General features: G+C 44.8%; 1 protein-coding gene across 1 annotated transcript in view; it reads right to left on the reverse strand.

Annotated features, from left to right (window-relative positions):
- MYO5C (myosin VC) overlaps positions 1-19,270 on the reverse strand; it is a 117,557-nt gene that overhangs the window by 58,134 nt on the left and 40,153 nt on the right. Inside the window, exons 10-17 of the mRNA XM_005685762.3 lie at positions 17,504-17,769; positions 13,385-13,466; positions 11,059-11,199; positions 8,760-8,885; positions 5,205-5,288; positions 2,833-2,967; positions 1,921-2,018; positions 248-334 (exon numbers count right to left, since the gene is read on the reverse strand). Of these exons, the coding sequence (XP_005685819.2) occupies positions 248-334; positions 1,921-2,018; positions 2,833-2,967; positions 5,205-5,288; positions 8,760-8,885; positions 11,059-11,199; positions 13,385-13,466; positions 17,504-17,769 (1,019 nt within the window). The remainder of the gene's footprint in view (positions 1-247; positions 335-1,920; positions 2,019-2,832; positions 2,968-5,204; positions 5,289-8,759; positions 8,886-11,058; positions 11,200-13,384; positions 13,467-17,503; positions 17,770-19,270) is intronic.

Raw genomic sequence — 19,270 nt, forward strand, 5'->3', positions numbered from 1 at the left:
CCCCTCCAGCTCCCTGTCCCAGGAGCCCTGGGGAGGCAGCAGGTGACCCTCACTAGGACAGATGGGGTGGCGGGTGGGGACCTCTGTCTACCATGCTGCCCGTCTGTCACCCTCTCTGACCTTCCCACAGCATGGTGGGATATCTTATAGACAGATCTGATCGAACACAAGGCAGTTCCTCCCTCGGTTCTCAGCACGGACCTGAAGTTGGACACTTTTCCCCCCAGATGAGGAACTGACAACATACCTAGAAGGGTAGCTCTGGGCACTAATGCGAATCGTTTCTAAGACACCACAGGCTCGCAGCTGCTGAACAATTCTTTTGGAGTCAAACCTTAAGGACGATTTGATCACGTATTAAACCATCATAGTTGACAAACAGGCCCAGAAACAGTATAGCAGACCTGCCCCAACTGTGAGCTCTTGGGGAACAGGATCTGCCTGTGTGACCCCCAAGCCCAGCAGATACTTGATAAATATGTGTTGGATGTCATTGAGAGTGGCACCTCTGTGGAACAGTTCAGAAGCCACACTGAGGACACAGAAAGGACCAGTTGATTGTTTCCTTTTTTTTGGAGTTTCAAATCAGCTTTCTAAAGACTATCAAGTGTGAATTAATAGTCAAAGAATGTATGACATTTGAGAATAGTTCCAATTGAAAGTAAACTACTGAAATTTAGGTTATTAAAATAATAAATATGAAGCAGAATATATATACTTGCATAAATATATAACTTCTTTACCATTCTCCATTATGATGGTATGCCATCACTTGGGCTAAGATGAATATATTCACTAGGTCTACATCCAAACTGTTGTTCCGTAGATACTATAATTTTGAACCACAACATTTTAAAAATATTTTATGTCTTGATAAAAAACTTTAAATTATTGTAAGAAAACAGTTAATAAATAACAAACATTTAGGAGAAACAGATCATGAAAATCTGCTTCAGTTTTTAGAGTCAAATGAATAAATGTTTAAAAGTGATACACAGTAACTTAATTCCAGTAATTTGACTTTCAAAATATTTACCTCAAACTAACTTTTTAACATCTGTTTTATTCTTCATAGTATGATCAACTAGAGGGCTCCAAAAAACCATATGATAATCTTAATAGATGCAGAAAAGGCTTTCAACAAAATTCAACATTAATTTATTATAAAAACTCTCCAGAAAGTGGTATAGAGTGAACCTACTTTCACATAATAAAGGCCCTGTATGATAAACCCACAGTAAACATTATTCTTGATGGGGAAGAACTGAAAGCATCTCCTCTGGGAGCAGCTGATTCTGACCAAGATGGCAGGGAGCAGCTTTGTGGGAAATGACAACCAGAGTTAGAGAAACATCCAAGTTCACCCATCCTAGCACCTACATGTCGCTACGTTTCCTGTTTAAGACACGCCACAGGTGGCCCTCTGGCTTAGGTCTGACCCTCTGAGGACCCCAGACACAGGACAGTGCAGCCCCTAAGGTGCCTCTCAGCTCGAGTCACCTAAGAGACCCTCTGTAACTTATACTGGTGGGTTCGGGTCTTCCTCTTGGGGCCCCAGAGAACAAGCCTAAGACCTCATGCCAGGTTTGAAGGCAAAACTTCAGACCCCTCTACAGCCTTTCTCCTGTAAACACATACAAATTCTTACCATCAAGGAAAATGTTCTGGCTTTCTCAGTTGCATAAGCTCTAGCTGTAGAATAATTCTTTCAGATCTAGCCCCTTTGCTTAATCCCAGAGATGAGCCGGCTTAGCCAGAGGGGTTGAACTAATACTAGATTAGAGGGCAGACTTGTTTTGAATCATTTAAAAACCCAGAAATAGTAAAGCTGTAGACAATTATAAGCAAATTCTCCAACATCATGACAGAGACGGCTTTCTCGGTGTTTGCCCCCACCATCCTCTGATGCAGAACACTTACTCAAAGGGCAGCTTCTCATCGTTTGGCTTAATGCATCGGACATAGTGGGGAGTGGTGGCGTTGAGAGTCTCCATGAGCAAGTACAGAGAGCTGCGGAACTAGGAAACAAGGTCAGGCGGCAAACATCGCCCTGAATATAATGCTTAGATGAAGGTTAAAAGAGAAAAAGGGCCTCTACTGTATGGCACAGGGAACTCTGCTCAATGCTGTGTGGCAGTCTGGCTGGGAGGGGAGTTTGGGGGAGAATGGATACATGTATATGTATGGCTGGGTCCCCTTGCCGTTCATCTGAAACTATCACAACATTGTTAATTAGCTATGCTCCAGTACAAAATAGAAAGTTAAAAAGAGAGGTTCAACTCAAGAAGAGGAAAATGAAGTTCATGCATAAACATCCATTATGAAAGGTTTTAGTCTATGACTGGGCTTATCTCAGTATATCCTACTTTTATGGCAATACTCCCCAGTAGCCAAGGGCTTAGTGAGTCAGGTTATTGTGCAAACATACAGTTTGCTCAGGTGCGTGTAGCCTTAGAGGTGGAGGCACCATGACAATGCACTACTACTCTTCTTTGCATTCATACGAGGTTTGAAGAAGCCCAGTGCCCGTGCCCGTGTCCGTGGGTCCCTAGGCAATGCAATGGTTAGAATCTGCCTGCCAGTGCAGGAGACATAAGAGACGTGAGTTTGATCCCTGGTCTGGAAGGTCCCCAGGAGGAGGGCGTGGCAACCCACGCCAGTATTCTTGCCTGGAGAACCTCATGGAGAGAGGAGCCTAGCAGGCTATAGTCCAAAGGGTCACAAAGAATCAGATACGACTGAGTACAGCACAGTGTCCAGGCCCATAATGGTCTCACCCAGCCCTCATCCCTGCCCTCAGCCTGGCTGGGCCCTCAGCCACTCTCTGGGTACCTTGCTCCCCACGGTGCTCCGGAAATGCTTGTTGTTTGGCTTGATGACTGGCTTTGCAGATTTCACTGTGATCGCTGAACCAAAAGGGGAAGAAGGAACCGGATTTTCTTGAAAAAAGTTGGCACAGAGATGAAACTAGGAAGAACAGAGAGGGTTTTAATGTCAAAAGTGTTTGCCCACAGTCCTTAGCTGGTATAATCGAGGAAAAGGTCAACATAATCCCAACCTGTCTAAACTAGTGGTGGGTAAAATAACAATCCTGGCCAAACCTCAGTTCCCCAAGGGGGTCGCCCTCACTGGGGATGACTGACGGTTTTTTTCCCAGGAATGAGAGCAGGAAGCAAACCATGTGAATGTTTGTATGTGGGTATCACTCCAAGAGTCAGAAAATGAGATGACCCTCCTCCTTCTGTGCCTTGGCGCATGTTGCCTCTGCACTCGGAATCTCTCCCCTCCTAACCTCACATTCTCAGCCCTACAGATTTAACTGTTGTTCAGTCACTAAGTTGTGCTGGACTGTTTGTGACCACATGGACTGCAGCCTGCCAGGTTCCTCTGTCTTCCACCATCTCCTAGAATTTCCTCAAATTCATGTCCAATGAGTTGGTAATGCTATCTAAACCCTATCCATTTTTTAAGGTTCTATTATAATATTTCCCAGCCCCACTCCTTTCAGAATACCTTTCCTGGTGTCCCAGCATGTATTAATTCCAACTTCCTCTGAGTTATCTTAATCTTTAATCTGTACTTTTTTTTAAGACACTACTTTCTACTCCGCATCACTTTTTCCTTTAAATGCCTTATCTCTTGGAGAAGACCTTATGTTTTCTTCTTTTAAATGAGACATTGAGAATCTCCTCTGGGGGAGAATTCTTGCCTGATGTATCCTGTAGCCCCCATGGAACAAGTGAATCTGAAATTCCCAGGCCTCTGATAGCTTGTGGGTTTAGTGGCGAGACCCATCTGTGCTTCATGGCAATCTGAATCCCTCTTGAGGAATTCAGCATGCTGGACCCCAAGCTGGCCTGGGGTGAGTAAACAATCAGTGAATTACGTCAACTAATTTGGTGCACAAAATACAGACTATTTCTACATTGAATTCTCTATCATAAATCAATTTTAATAACTGAAGTTTCCATGGCCTGTGATTTATTTATGACCATTAGGGGAAGTGCTCAGGCTTATTCGGGAAATTGTCAAAACACCTGAGCATTAACAAAGGACAAGAGACCTTCAAAAACAAGGAAAATAAGTATGATAATCAAATCTTCACAAAATATGAAGGACTGTGTATGAAACATCCTTATTCTCAAACTTTAAGAATTTGAGTTCTTAAAATTCTTAAATTGAGAAAAATGTTTAAGGAGGAAAAGAAAAAGCCAGAAGTCACTCTTACGGTGACACTTCAGCACATGGTACCATGGATTCAAGGAGCTCACATTCTCAGAGCAGCGCTCTGCCTTGCTTTGGTTTCCTTGAGCACTTACTTAGCACTGACTTCTATGAATTGCTCTCATCTTGGAGGTATGTTGCTCCCTGTTGCTCCCTGAGCTCCTTGAGGTCAGGAACCCTATCTGTCTTGTTCACTGCTGTTTCCCCAGAGTTTAGGACAGTGCTTGGTGTATGGTATGTGCCGTATAAATGTCGGAGTGAAGGTATAAAGTGTGAATGATTTTTTAAATGATCATCTTCACTGTCCTTCCTCTCTATCTTTGGCACATTTGATTTTTGATTTTGCATGTAGTGAAAATTTGAATGCTCTCAGAAGTTAGAAACATATTTTAGTGCCAATTCTAAAATGGTCATTTTTTGTTTGTATATGAAACCACCTTGAGTGGCATCTAGATTTCTGATGAAGAAGGATGATACAGTTGGGATTAAGTATCTTGGACTAGTACTGGCTCTTCTGAAACATCTGGCCAGCTTGCTATCCTGTGAAAGTTTTTTGTTTTCTGGGTAGACATTCTTATACAGTATTGTCTTTAAAATTAGATTGTCTCTTCTATATTGAAAGCATTTTTATATTTTCTAATTTAATTAGTATTTTCTTATAGATAGTGTGCAATAAAGCTGAAGAAGGATGTATGGTTTTTGCAAATACTTTAAGTGTAGATAAAATTTTAGATTTGTGAAATTAATATATTGTACTGGCACAAAATAGTTTTAAATTATATTTTAAAAAGCTCTCTAAAAATAAAAATAAAATAAAATACTCACCACTATACTAATGAGGATAACTTTTTGTATGTAGAAGCTACAATTTGTTGTTACAAGACAGATAACACGCACATGTTTCTTTCTCTTGATACACATCTAGGTCCATGTCAAGTACACAGTGAATAACGTTAACTACCCTTTAGGACTTTACAAACCTTGCTTGCTCTCAGGATTTCAACCAGCATGTCATAGACGGTATCTCTGTTCTTCTCAAGGAAACCTTCACATTTATACTCTACCTATGCAAACAAAGGAGTTATTTCCAAAGAGGCAAAAGCTGATAGCATCTAAGTACCACAAGTTTCTTTTTTTTTTTTAAAGAAAGATTAATGAAGGGGCTATAAAAGCATGTTTTAAAAAGAGATTCAGTTTCTGTTTGTCTCAGCAACCTTATTATATTATAGAAAGCTTGGAAAGCTGGGGCTGTGTCATCTGATGGAAAGCACCATGCTCTCCCACTGCCTGGATTTCTCACTGGCCACTCTACACTCACCCACACTCACCTGTTAGTTCCCACTGGCCACAGGTGACTGACTGTTCCCTGTTATATGTGCAATTAATACAAGAAGACCTCACATAGGGTTCTCTTTGCCTTTGAAGTCACCAGGAGGAGGAGAAAAGCTCAGTGGTATCCTTTGAGCTCAAACAGAAATGTCTTCCTGAATCATCATTAATGTGGTAGAAAGAGAAGAAAAACTGACCAGCTGACCACACAGCTTTCCAAGGCACAAAACCCTTAGAGTCAGATTTGCAGTGGGTTAGAGTTTGGTTTAGAAAAACCCTCCATGAAGCCCTTTCTGATTCATAAGGCTTCTTGAATCCCTAACAACAACGTAGCCAGAGTGGCTCCTTAAATATTCAAATCTCTAGTTAGTGACAAAGCTACAGTCATCAAACCAGTCTGGCACTGGCATAAAGACAGACACATAAATCAGTATAACAGAGTAGAGAGCCCAGAAATGAACCACACTTTTATCGTCAGTTAATCTATGACAAAGGAGGCAAGAACATATGGTGGGGAAAAGACAGCCTCTTCAATAAGTGATGTTGGGGAAACTGGACAACTACATGTAAAAGAATCAAACTGGACTACTCCCACATCATGCACAAAAATAAATTCAAAATGGATTAAAATTTAAATCTAAGACCTGAAAACATAAAACTTGTAAAAGAGAACACAGGTAGCATGCTCTTTGACACTGGTCTTATTAATACTTTGGAGGATATGTTTCCTCAGACCAGGGAAACAAAAGCAAAAATAAGTCGGGCTACACCAAACTAAGAAGTTTTTACACAGCAAAGGAAACTATCAACAAAACAAAAAGGCCACCTACTGAATGGAGAAGTTATTTGCAAATGATATCTGATAAGGGATTAATATCCAAAATATAAGAACTTATATAACTCAACTACAAAAAAAGAATCCTATTTCAAAATGGGCAGAGAATCTGAATAGATATTTTTCCAAAAAAGACAAACAGATGGTCACCAGGCACATGAAAAGATACTCAGTGCTGCTAATCACTGGAGAAATGCAAATCAAAGCCACAGTGAGGTAAACCTCACACCTGTCAGAATAGCTATCATTGAAAAGACAACAAATAACAAGTGTTGGTAAGGATGTGGGGAAAAGAGAACACTCGTGTACTGTCAGTGGGAATGTAGACTGGTGCAGCCACTATGGAAAAGAGTATGGAGTTTACTCAAAAAATTAAAAATATAATTACCATTTGATCCAGCAATTCCACTCCCAGGTAGAGGTGTGTACGTGTGTGTGTATGTGTGTGTGTATATATATATCAAGAAAACCAAAACACTAATTCAAAAAGATATTTGCACCCCTGTTGTTTATTGCAGCACTATTTACAATAGTCAAATTTCTTGACTGTTATTTTAAAATGTGATATTCTTCATAAATAAAATAACATTTAAAAAATTGTGAACAAACAGGCTCTTGGGGTGCTGGAATGTGGAGGCAGAGAGGGTGTTCAGGGACCACTGACAAGGACTCTGCTTTGTCCCATGGGTAGGAAAGTATCCTTACTGGTACACAGTTTGGGTTAGGAACCAGGAACGCTGGCTGTCTGTAAATACACCTGTGTGAATAAAGCACGAGGACTATTGTGCAAGTTCTTCCAGGCTGGTGTGTGAGCCACTAGATAAACCAGCAAAGGTGTAATAAAAAGAGAGCTTTCCCAGGAGACTGTCTGCAGGGACAGTGTCACAGGCAGCTGAGTGTCTCTGTCGGGGCTCTGAGGACCACGGTAAAGTGTGCTGACTTACTGTATCTAAGCACAGTTGCCTTGTTCTGAAGACAATTTTATTTCCCTGGCTAATTAAATTGAGAACGTAAGCTAACGCTATATCATGTGTGGTTTCTTCCTTCCAATCCACAGTCCACACAAAATGCAGCATTGTTAGCTCTCTTAAGAGGATCCTCTTGGAAGTACCAAATGACAAGAATTAAATGTACAGAAACCATGTACTATAGACAGAGTCTCTTGAAGTAAATCCCCTATATGTGCTTTACAGGAAATCTGATACCTTTTTTTTTTTTTCACTTGGGATCACAATTGAAATTATAAAGGACAACTAGAAAATATAACTTGATACATCAACACTCATTTCACGTGCATCTCTTCAGGAGCCTACGTGAAAAACTAAAGCACTGAAAGGCCCTAAAAGCACTAAAGGCGATTGTGTTTAACAGCGCTCCTCTTGCCCACACGGGTTATTAGAGCTGAGCAGCTTGCTGTCCCCTCCGCTGCCCCTGTGGGCACCCAGGCACGACCAGCAGACTGACCCACAGCATCAGCGGCTAAAGCCCAGGCTGTCCCCACGATCCCAAGGTGCTGGCCAGGCTACAGGAGTAACACCAACTGGGTAATAAAGCAGAGAGCAGGAGTTTTCTTGTGGAAGGAAAGTAAGATGAGAAAGCAGGTTTAGGGCAGGTGGCTACGGTGTTTGTCTTCTTATCCTTCCATTTTCTAAGCTTTCTGTAATTTTTTTTAAATAATTTTTGAAATTAAAGTAACATTTTTCCATAAGAAATTGGAGACATACAAGGAAAACAAAGATCACCTAGAAAACCCATCATCTTGAGTCAATCTATGTTACCAAAGTAATAAATAAATTATGACAATAAAAAAGCAAAGGGTCAAAAAAAGACATAGCTTTCAGTGCAGGAAACAACTACTCTGTCTTCTTTAAAAATTTAATTTATTTTGGCTGTGCTGAGTCTTAGCTGTGGCACACAAACTCTTATTTGTGGCATGTGAGAGCTAGTTCCCTGACCAGGGACTGAACCCAAGCCCCTGCATTGGGAGCATGGAGTTTTAGTCACTGGACCACCTGGGAGGTCCCTATCCAGTCTTGATTATAACAACTTCATAGAAAAAATAAACTCATAAACGGTTAATGAACTTACAATAAGCCCCAAAACAGAAATGAGGTCCACTGCCAATACGTTTATCTTTAAAAAATATAATCGAAACTCATGTATCATGTGATAAAGCCAAATAGAGAACCGTCACTCACACACACACTCACACACACACACACACACGCTTGCATACACACAAGTATTCCTCATCACAGCTACACGCTAACTGTGACAATTCTGACCGGAAAAGCCCCTGGCTTGCCTGCTCATCCCAGGGGACAGCTAGACAGCCGCGGGCAGACAGCTCTGCTCCAGACTCTCACTGTACCTTATCTGCAAAGTGCTGGATGATAAAGGAGGTGTTTGACATTCTGGGTTTTTCAAACAAAGAGTTTTTGTTGACAAAATTATTATACAGCTTTTGAAGCCAGTTTTCATCAGTCCCATGTGGTAACTGGAAGAGAAAAGCAAACCAAACAGCAAGTAAGACAACTAGAGACAAAAGATTAACCAAGGGGAGGAAAAGTGCTGATTCTAAGAAACAAAGATGAGCTGCACTTCCAAGTGGACTGCTCGATGTGGGAGGCTCCTTTTTCAACAGCAATAGAGGCATGAGTCTATCTTTGATCTTATTCTTTAGAGTGATATTTCAATAGACATTTTATCAATGCTCTTTTAGAAGAACAAGATGTTATCAATGAAAAGGAAACTGATATAATGATATAAAGATGAAGGATTTTATTTCTGCAAAACTGGCAGTATTTTAATATTTTTTCCCAAAGTAGTCTAAAGATTCAGGAAAAAGTAGCATAAATTCCATTAGGTGAAAACAATTTTTATTCTTGGTTGAATGGAGAAAGGTTGGCACCCAAATGTAGTCCTTCCCATCTCCTGCCTCACGAAGAGTTTTTCTATTGTTTCACTGCCTAGTTAATACTTCCCTCCTTGAACTAGGTCTTAACTATTTACACTAAGCTAGTTGCTGGTGATTTTGAAGCTATCCTCAGCTATAGCCTGAACTCTGTGAATCTAATACTCCATAGTGTCCAAATGACACCTGCAAACTTCTTTGTGACACTGGTCACCTGGGGACTATCTCTGTAGTGTTAGTCATTCAGTTGAATCCGACTCTGCGATGTTAAGGACTGTCGTCCACCCGGCTCCTCTGTCCATGGGATTCTCCAGGCAAGAATATTGGAGTGGGCAGCCATTTTCTCCTCCAGGGGATCTTCCCAACCCAGGGATGTAACACAGGTCTGTGTTGCAGGCAGATTCTTTATCATATGAGTCACCAGGCGAGCTCTGTAGATTTGGTACAAATATTCCTAGAGCCCACATTGGCCTCTGCACCCTGCCCCCAGTAGATCATTCCAGAATGTTTGGCCTTGGTGCCTGCCTTTTAATCTTACATCACTGCAGGGACTAAAACATAGGTGGCATCAGAAAGGATGGTTTGTGAGAAGAACCATGGAATTGAGAATTATAGGTAGAAAATACCAGTACGTCTTCAACATTATAATCATGGACAATTCCACGGACGAGGAGACGGAGCCACGTCCTCGCCCAGGCGGGAGGGGACGCACTGGAGCCGTCGCGGAGGCGTGCTCTGCAGCAGGTTGAACCGTCATCGCTAACTCCCCACGGGCCCCTGGTGCCTGTGCCCGTGTTTCCGTAGGACGCGCAGGGGCCCCTTTCACAGCTGTGCTGGTGCTCCGCGAATGCCCCCCTGGTGTCCTGGAATTGACTACTCACGCTCTGTTGTAATTATCATTAAACTGACTATTTTTCTTATGTTTTAAAAAACAATCATGGACAAGTGGAGTTGCTCAGTCGTGTCTGACTCTTTGAGACCTGATGAACTGTAGCCCACCACGCTTCTCCATCCATGGGATTTTCCAGGCAAGAGTACTGGAGTGGGTTGCCATTTCCTTCTCCAGAGGATCTTCCCGATCCAGAGATTGAACCCAGGTCTCCCGCATTGTAAGCAAGACACTTCACCATCTGAGCATGGAAGGGGGTGATAAATCTTTGGGAAAAAAAATAAGATGTGTGTGTTTAAACATTAAAATATCAATTTCAAACCCAAAAGACCAAATACCATCCTAGGGATTATTTTTTCCTATGGCCCCATGAAGGCCACTGCTAGGCTGACTCACTATAAAGTTGTTCCTCCCAGAGAGTAATAACAATAGGAAAATTCCTAGAGTCTCTTTTCTCAATTGTATGATGTTGATTTTTCAGCTGCACCTCCCAGTGGGTGACTCATGGAATCAGGAAGTAAGACAAAACTCAATCCCTGTTAGTCATTAACAACTGGAGTGTGGTCACTTGCTGTTTGCATGTCTACTCCATATACATACCCAGAGTCAGCTTCAAAGTGCTCCTCCCTGTTAGACATGACCTAAGAGGTCATGCATGTTACCCATGGGTGGGCTATACATGCTGAGGGTGGGAGGTTTACTCAGCCTCTTGGGGTTCCTGCTATGGACTGCTGTCCCAGAATTAACAGCAAATCAACTGGTAATTGATCAATCAGGAATTTACATGTAGATTTTTAAAAATTCTATTTGGAAATAGGCTCATCTATTATTGCTCTGAAGTTAAAGAAAATTATTTTTAAAAGTTACCAAGCATTCTTCATCCAGTAACTCCAAAATGCCCATTTTTGCTTCAATCAGGTCAATGACTGGTTGGTTGTCATAAAAGTCTATGAGAGTCCAAGGAATGTCTTCCTTCATATACTCTTCTTGTTCAAGTTTAAAGACATGCTGGAAATCCAGAAGTTAATATAGAAAGTAAGAGAGAGTATTAGAGTGTGCTTCTGAAGAACAGGACATAGACATTTGGAAAATGTAGGCACATGACTTGATCTGTAATGTTTATGGAAGCCTCCGAGGTGCATGTCACTCCCCTTACCCACAATCAGTGCTGCTGAGGTCCTATCATGGGTCTAGTTGTCATCTTGCTGCCCAGGCTGAGTGGGTCCCCACATCCTGGGGTGTAAACTCTGGGCCAGCCTGCCACCCTTGGCACTCAAGGCGGTCCTGGAACCTCTCCCTGCTCAGCCACTGCTGCTGTCAAACATGGAGCCAGACTCTTTGACTGGGTTAAGAGCAAGCCCACCCAAGAGGGCTGGCTGTGGGGCCAGTGTGAGAGGCTAACAACTTGAAGAGCTTTGTGCATTACTTGTTTGAACAACAGGGGTACAGGGAAGGCTTTCCAGAGGGCTGGCTGGCTCAGGGTCATCCTGGCTGCAGGTGGCAGAAGGGGGAGGGGCTGCAAGGAGAAAGGCTCCCATGGGAGAATCCCACTGGGAACTGCAGGAAGCCCAACAGGTGGCTGGGAACCAGACAGTGCCCACACAAGCAGAGAGAGAGAGACAGAGAGAAAGAGCGCACAATGGTAATGGCTGGAGTGATAGATGGGGCTGCTGAGGACGGCAGAGGGGAAATCATGCCAGACCAGATTTGTAGTGAACCCCCAGAGAATCTCAGTCCTGTGGCCTTTTCCTGGGGGAGAGAGGACCCATGGAGTTCATGACAAGACTTAGGTTCTGTAAAGGTAACTTGGTTTGGAGGTGGGAATGGCTTTGAAGAGACCAGAACTGGAGGGGAGGGCCCAGACAGGACTCAGCCCAGGGTTCTGCAGAGGCTGGATGCTGTGCAAGGAAGGGGAGTAAGAGCAGAGGCTGGGTGAACACAAGGCTCAGGACACCGGGTCAGGGGTGGTGCTTTAACCACAGCAGGGAGCACAGACGGCATGGAGGCCAAGAGAGGAAGGTGGCAGGGTCATTTTGTCATGGCTTAGCTCCCAGAGGCTACTCAGATGCAGGGGTCCAGCAGAAGGCAGATCAATGGGACAGGAGCCAGGAGAGAACTCACTAGGGCTTATACTTATATTTTAAGTCATTACCCCTCCCAGGAGGATCTGCGTATTGATAGATGTCTCTAACAACATCAAAGGGGGAAAAATAAGGAGGATTTAGTGGAAGAGGAGGAAAGGCAGAATAAAAAAAGAAAAGAATGAAATTTCAGCCTCTGATGTGCTATTTTCAGGGTGTCTCACACATGTATCATTCTAAGGTTGTGGTGAATATGTGTGTTGGGAAGCAAGGTGGCCCTGGAGTCCAGAGAGGGGCAGGATCCACATGTACTATTTGACTTCAGGTGAGTTATGCTGCACATCCACTTGGAATAAATCTTAGTTTCAGTTTTAAATGCTAAACTTCCAGGGAATCCATGAGAATGATAACAGAGTACAAATGTGGGGTAAAATTTAATGCTTATACATGGATTAACTCTGGAGCAAGGAATAAGAAAGCAAAGAAGCATTTACTGAGTGTGATTCAATATTAAGTGTTCTCCTCACAAGAATACTAGGAAAATACATCTGACCCATTTTCAAAAATGAGAAAACTGAGGCTCAGAGAACCCAAGCCCCCAGGGGAAGGAGGTGGTAGATCTGAGACTCAAATCCACTTCAGTTTCAGCAAAAGCTCATGCTGTCTATGATGTCACACTATCTTTTCCTCATGAGTTGTGTGGGAGAAGCTGAATTTCAAAAGACAGGCAGGAGCTCTCCAGGTGAAGAGGAAGGGATGGGAAAGGACAGAGGCAGGTGGGTTGTGGCAGAGAGTAGGTGCAGATACCGAGGCTCACAAGGACTGGAGCCTGCAGGAAACTAAGTGACTTGGTCTGGCTGGAAGGGGTCTGTATCCAAGAATGGCAGGTGATGAACTGAAACAAACGTTGGCAGGTGCCTCCACAAAAATGAAATCGGGTGGGAAGGTGCAGTTTCAAGGAACAGCCACAAGATGGTGCAGTGAGCTAGCATGTGACTCAATGCTGGCGAGATTTGAAGAGGCAAAGAGCCAAACTCAGCCTCTCTCCCTTTTCAGACAGACAGACAGACAGAGCTGAGAGCTAGTTTCAAGAAGGCAAAAAAGTCACCTACCAGGTTAAACTGCTGTTGCAGCTTTTCATTAGCATAATTGATGCAAAACTGTTCAAAGCTGTTCACATCAAAGGTTTCAAAACTGAAATACAGTTTAAACTAGTTAAGACATAACTTGAAGGACATACACATTTGTTTATCGGTTAGTATTTTTCACAACTTTCACAGTTTTTTATGTTTTCTGTGAGTTTTAAACATTCCTCAATTCTTGTTTTAACCATCCTAGCAGTGAGCTGATAAGTCACGTTTTTCCAGGCGGCCCCAGGAAGGAATCTGGTGTGTACAAAACACCTACTTGAGGCAGGCACTAAAGTAGGCGTGTGCACAATATGGCATATCACACAATCTGTACAACAACACTGACATCAGCCTCATTATCCTTAGTTCACAGATGAGGAAACAAGACAGAAGTTCAAAAATTTGTCTGGGTCACACAGTCAGTGTCAGAGTTAGCTATGAGTCCACCTGACTGTAACACTTCTGCTCCCAGTGAAAAAAGCAACGTTGTCTACTGTGCCCCCACCCGTTGCTGAAGGCAGAGGCAGCACGGTTTTGCCTCCCCGAGGGGCGCTTTCATAGTCCTCACAGGAAAAGAGCAAGGTCACAGCCCAGCAGACCCCTTCAGGCCCAAGGAAGACACGGCCCCACCTCCATCTTCAGACTTTCAGTGGCTGCCTCTGGAGTTGCAGACCCAGGAGCTGAGAAGGCCGGGAGACGACAGCATGGAGAGGGGCTGGAACTGGGTGGGACCCGTGATAACCAGGTCTGCCCTACAGGATGGTTGCTGCTCAGCTCGAGCCAGCTGTGGCCATGGCTTAATCAGGTCAGGATGTCTGGTCACCTGACTCTCAAAAGAATCCAGAAACCTGGACTTTTACGTGAATTACCTCCTTCTGTAAAACATGATGTAGGCTGAACAGAACTGGGGCACCTGATCCACCCCCTGGGCAGAGGAGCGTTCCTGCCAGGAGGAATGCGAGCACTTTAGGTGTTGGTGCTGATGCCCATCACCATGCTTAACCCTAACACCACCCTAGGTGAAGGGCTGCCCTCACCCCACCGTTCCACACAACGGTCAGAAGAGATGGTGACCATCACAGAGCGGTGCCAGACACACGAAATCTGACCCCAGCTCGTGGTGACTCTAAAGCCTTAGTTCTTAATCGCTCTAATCCTGAGAGTTTCCTGCCAGCTCCAACCACAGGTCCCCTGGGAGTCTCACACGTCTGAGCCCACTTGGCTCAGTGTAGAATTTCTGAGGAGGTTAAGGTCCCAGACTGTTCATGGAGCAAGAGGAGAACCCAGACCCTGACAGCCCCATTCCACTAGCGCCCTGGGTGATCGAGAGGCTCGGCCGGCTGGACACTGCAGACAGGCCACAGCTGGAGGGGAGGCAGAAGGGCCTCACTGTGCCCTGCAGCCCACAGCTGGGGCCAAAGGCAGGACTTCCTAGGGCAGAGGCAGGATGTCAAACATCAATGACATTCCTTTTCCTGTTCACATCAGAATAATCCTTATGGTTTGTAAAGATGCATTCACAATTTCTTCCATTTGACTTCAGTAATATCCTTGCGAGAGAGGCCCCATCTTACAGACACAGAAACTGAGGTTCAGTGATGCCCTCCAGGCCACACAACAGGTGTGGTGCAGTGCTTACTCCTTGGGATCCGACTCCTGGCCCCAAGCTCTTCCAGCTCGGCGTCCAGAGAACATAAACATCTGGCTGGCTAGGGAACCACAAGCCTCCATGACGACCCAAGCTGAAATCTCAAGGCTCACAGCTTGGGCTTTCATTGTCTTCATGCAGGGTAACTTTCCCTTTCAGGCTGCCTTATTCCCAGCTCATCCTGAGCTCAGCTCTCGCAGCAGCTGCTGCTAAGTCACTTCAGTCGTGTCCGACTCTGTGTGACCCCATAGACGGCAGCCCACCAGGCTCCCCCGTCCCTGGGATTCTCCAGGCAAGAACACTGGAGTGGGTTGCCATTTCCTTCTCCAATGCATGAAAGTGAGAGTGAAGTCACTCAGTCGTGTCCGACTCTTAGTGACCCCATGGACTGCAGCCCACCAGTCTCCTCCATCCACGGGATGAGGGCTAATCCAACCATGGGTATACTGGAGAAAGGCATGAAAGGATTCACTGCAGACAGTAACACTCTTATTTAAAGAGGAGAGCTTACTCTTTTGGAGGGGTAAAATGAATTCATGGGTGACAAGTGCACGTTACTGTTTAAATTTTTAAAGAGGGGTTTAATTTTAAAATTTAAATTTAAAATATACTCTAACAAGTTCTTAAAAATTTGCAGTTCCTCCTGTCTGAAGTTTGCCCACTTAGCCAAAAATTTAAATTCCTTATTACCGTGGTCTATCAACTTTGTGGATGCCTGATGCCTGCCTGCTGTTCTCCTGACTTCTTATTCTCAGCTGCCCCCTCTCTTCCTGGTGCCTGGTTAACTGGTGGCACATCCATCCACTTATTCCTTTCCCAGGAACCATCCCAATCTCTGATGGCTTCTTCCTCCACTAAAATTTAAGTCCCAACAGGGCAGGGGCCAGATGTCCATTCTGTTCACCCATCACACCTGACACAGGTCCTGGCACATGACTATGTGTTCTTGAATGAGATAATATATTCTTAAAAATAAATGGCTATTTATTTTAAAAAACACAGAAAAGAACAGAGAAAAATATAACAATCACTTATTTCCATCACAATGAGAGACTGTCATTAAGCAGGACTATTTCCATTTAAAAGTCTACTTAGATGATTACTGGCTGCTCAAATCCTTATTTTTAAGGTAAATAATTTACTAGACTACCCCAGCAATGTAAGAGTTTTATAACTGTTGACAGATACTATTAATTGGGAGTCACATGTATTAACTTAGAACCCAGATGGCAACCCACTCCAGTACTCTTGCCTGGAAAATCCCATGGACAGAGGAGCCTGGCGGGCTACAGTCCATGGGATTGTGAGAGTCGGACACGACTTAGTGACTAAACCACCGAACTACCACCGTGTTAAACAGGTAACACCCCTGAGGCTCGTATGAAATAACGATTTCTCTGTATTTGGGTAGGAGTTCTGCCTGCCTCACCGCGCAGCACGTAGCAGCCGGCTGGCAGAGCTAGCTCGCCCCTCCATATGGGAAGGGAGGAGGGTGAGTTGCTTTCTCCAGGGTGTGAGGGGCTACTCCCCAATCCAGGTGGAATACTCCGTGATGCCTTCCCTGGGACAGTCTGCCCTTCTCCCTCTGAGAAGCCAGGGTTGGTCCCGGGAGGGGAAGGGGTTAGGCGCTTGAGGCCAGTCTCTAACAAACAAAAGCCCAAGTGCTAACTTCCCCCAGAGCTGGCCTCCATGCTGGCCGGGCTTCCCTCCCTCACTCTCTCTGGCTACTCTATTCTTTAAGTGTCTTTAGGATGAGTCTGACCCAGAAAAGCAGGCCTGGGCAAAGAAAAGAAGCTAGAGAAAATCCTCCAGTGTGGTAGCTTGACCCACCAAATGTGTCAGAATTCATGGAGAATGGGGCAAGCACATGACCCCTATGATCCAAGAATGGAAGAGGACGCAGGCATGAGGGGCCTGACTGATAAAAGCCTCTGGTCTGAGCCTGCCTCTGGCGCTGTGCTCATGGGCGAGGTGCAGGGCCTCTGGGGCTGTCATTATCACCCTGTGAAGTGGGAGAGGCATGTCAGGGTTCCACAGCTCCTGGGGCCTCTGCAGGAAGACAGAGGTGGGTACAATCCTCATATGGTACTGGGTTCTCCCACCAGCAGAGCAACCGTGAATAAGTCTTCCTAAGCCTTGGTTGTTTTATCTGTAAAATGGGGATAATTATAAGGTTGTTTAAGGAATAAAATAAGTGCATGGAAACCACTCAGCATGGTAGCTGGCATGCACTCTTCATGTTGGCCATTACTGATTTAGAAATTTTTTAACGCACCCTACATAAAAGACACTGTAGCCCAGGGGACAGTACTTAACATCCACAGACGCAAAATCAGACAACACCATCTTCCTGAATGTGAAACACAAAAGAACAACCAGACTAAAAACAACCTAAACATAACAGGCATTTGACATTTAAATGAGGAAAGACAAGCTCACGAAGAGAATCTTACCCATAAATGTCCAAAACACCAATAAAAGTGTGCTGCTTGCCTGAAAACTGCAAGGCTTGGTTAATTCTCTCCACAATGAAGTCAAACAGGTGAGCGTAGATCTTTTTGGCCAGGGCATCCCTGGCATTGACAGCCTGGGGCCTGGTCATGGGCTTCACCACTGTCTCCGAGGTTGTGACGATCTTGCGATTACACAGCCACTGAGCGACTCTGCCACTGTCCAGGCCCAGGAGCTCACAGAACACCTCCAGGTGACCATCATCTTCCTTCAGAAACAAAAGACACAGCCCCGTCAGGCCATCTAAACAGGCACTGGCCCACCCAGCTGTGCCCCTCGACCTACGCACGATTAGGCCTCACAACACAGAGCCAGGGCTGGGAGCGAAGCAGGAGGGCCTGTGGGGGCATGGAGGCTACACCTGGTCCTAGGCTGGGCACCGTTGTGGTGATGCCAGGAGATCCTAGGCTGTGTCCTACCCAGATTTTCCTTCTGGCCAAAGAATGTCAGTAGTGATGTTTAAGCCACAGAAGAAATCCTCCCCCCACTCCTGCGCTTGTGGCACAGCCTTGAGGCCTCTTTCTGCCCTTTTGTATCACACCCAGGCCACCTGTCAGAGCCTACTCTTGCCCTGTAGCTGTGTAGCTGGGGTCTGCCCAAGGTGGGCTCTGGCCCAGGAGGGACCTCAGCGGTGTTGTCAGGGGGAACGTGGTGGGTTCCCTGAACTGAAGTGTTTACCAGCCAATGTGAGGGCTGTGGTGGGGGACTTCTGGATGTACAAAGTGAATCTTGTTTCTCTCCAAAGCCTGGGCATGAGAGCTGCCCCACTGGCCAGCAGATGAGGAAAGGTCTGCTCCTGCTTTAGGCAGCAGGAACTAGGGGTCCCTGTCACTAGGCAAGGAGATGCAATCCCATGTGACTGCATACCACTATTCCTCTTGGGCAGGGAAAACTTCCCAGATCGGCTAATCTGTAGATAGCATCTCAGTCAATTGGGAAAATCACATGATTCCATTTAAAAGCATCAGGTTATGGTGGCTCTAACAACCTAAAAAGTCCTGCCTCCTCCTTGCTGCCCACCCATTGTGACCAATATCACAATAATATAAAGCATGTCAGTACTGTGAGGTTTGGTTGAGCCATTGGTTCCCTTCCTTCTAAGCAGGAACCAAGCCTTCTGAGACAGAAACACCCAGCCATAGGGGGAAATGCAAAGGGGCAGCAAATTTTAAAATGTAAGATGGCTTCATTCAGATCAAATTTGCCCAATATTTCACGTTCTTGATGCAAATGAATGGAAATAATTTTCTACAAAGATCTGACATTTTTTGTGTGTGGGATTTGTCTCCTAAGGTCAATAGACAAAGGATTTTTAGTATAGCAATTTTAATTCCTTCTCCAAAATGCTACCTTCACAACAAAGTTCACAGAACAGAGTTCAAAGCCAGGGCATCTGGAAGTCATATCTTCAGTCTATGTGAGTTTCAGAAGAAAAAGTGCAGAAGCCCATTTCCGAGGGAAATGAGCCAGGACCCAGAGGGAGAACTACACTGCACACCTCCCAGGCCTGCCATCACCTCCCCCAAACTTCCCAGTCCTTTGTGAACTGACTCTGCAAGGACTGGATACTGGTGCGGATGGGGCACGGCACTTAGTGTGATAATCTGAAGAACTGCTTCCTGGTCACAGGGCAACAGGACTGATGCACTGAGCCAAAAAACACATCCTCCACATCTGCTCAGCGCTCTCTCCCCTAAACCGTAGGTACC

The sequence above is a fragment of the Capra hircus genome, chromosome 10 (genome assembly GCF_001704415.2).
Source record: "Capra hircus breed San Clemente chromosome 10, ASM170441v1, whole genome shotgun sequence".
Taxonomy (NCBI): domain Eukaryota; kingdom Metazoa; phylum Chordata; class Mammalia; order Artiodactyla; family Bovidae; genus Capra; species Capra hircus.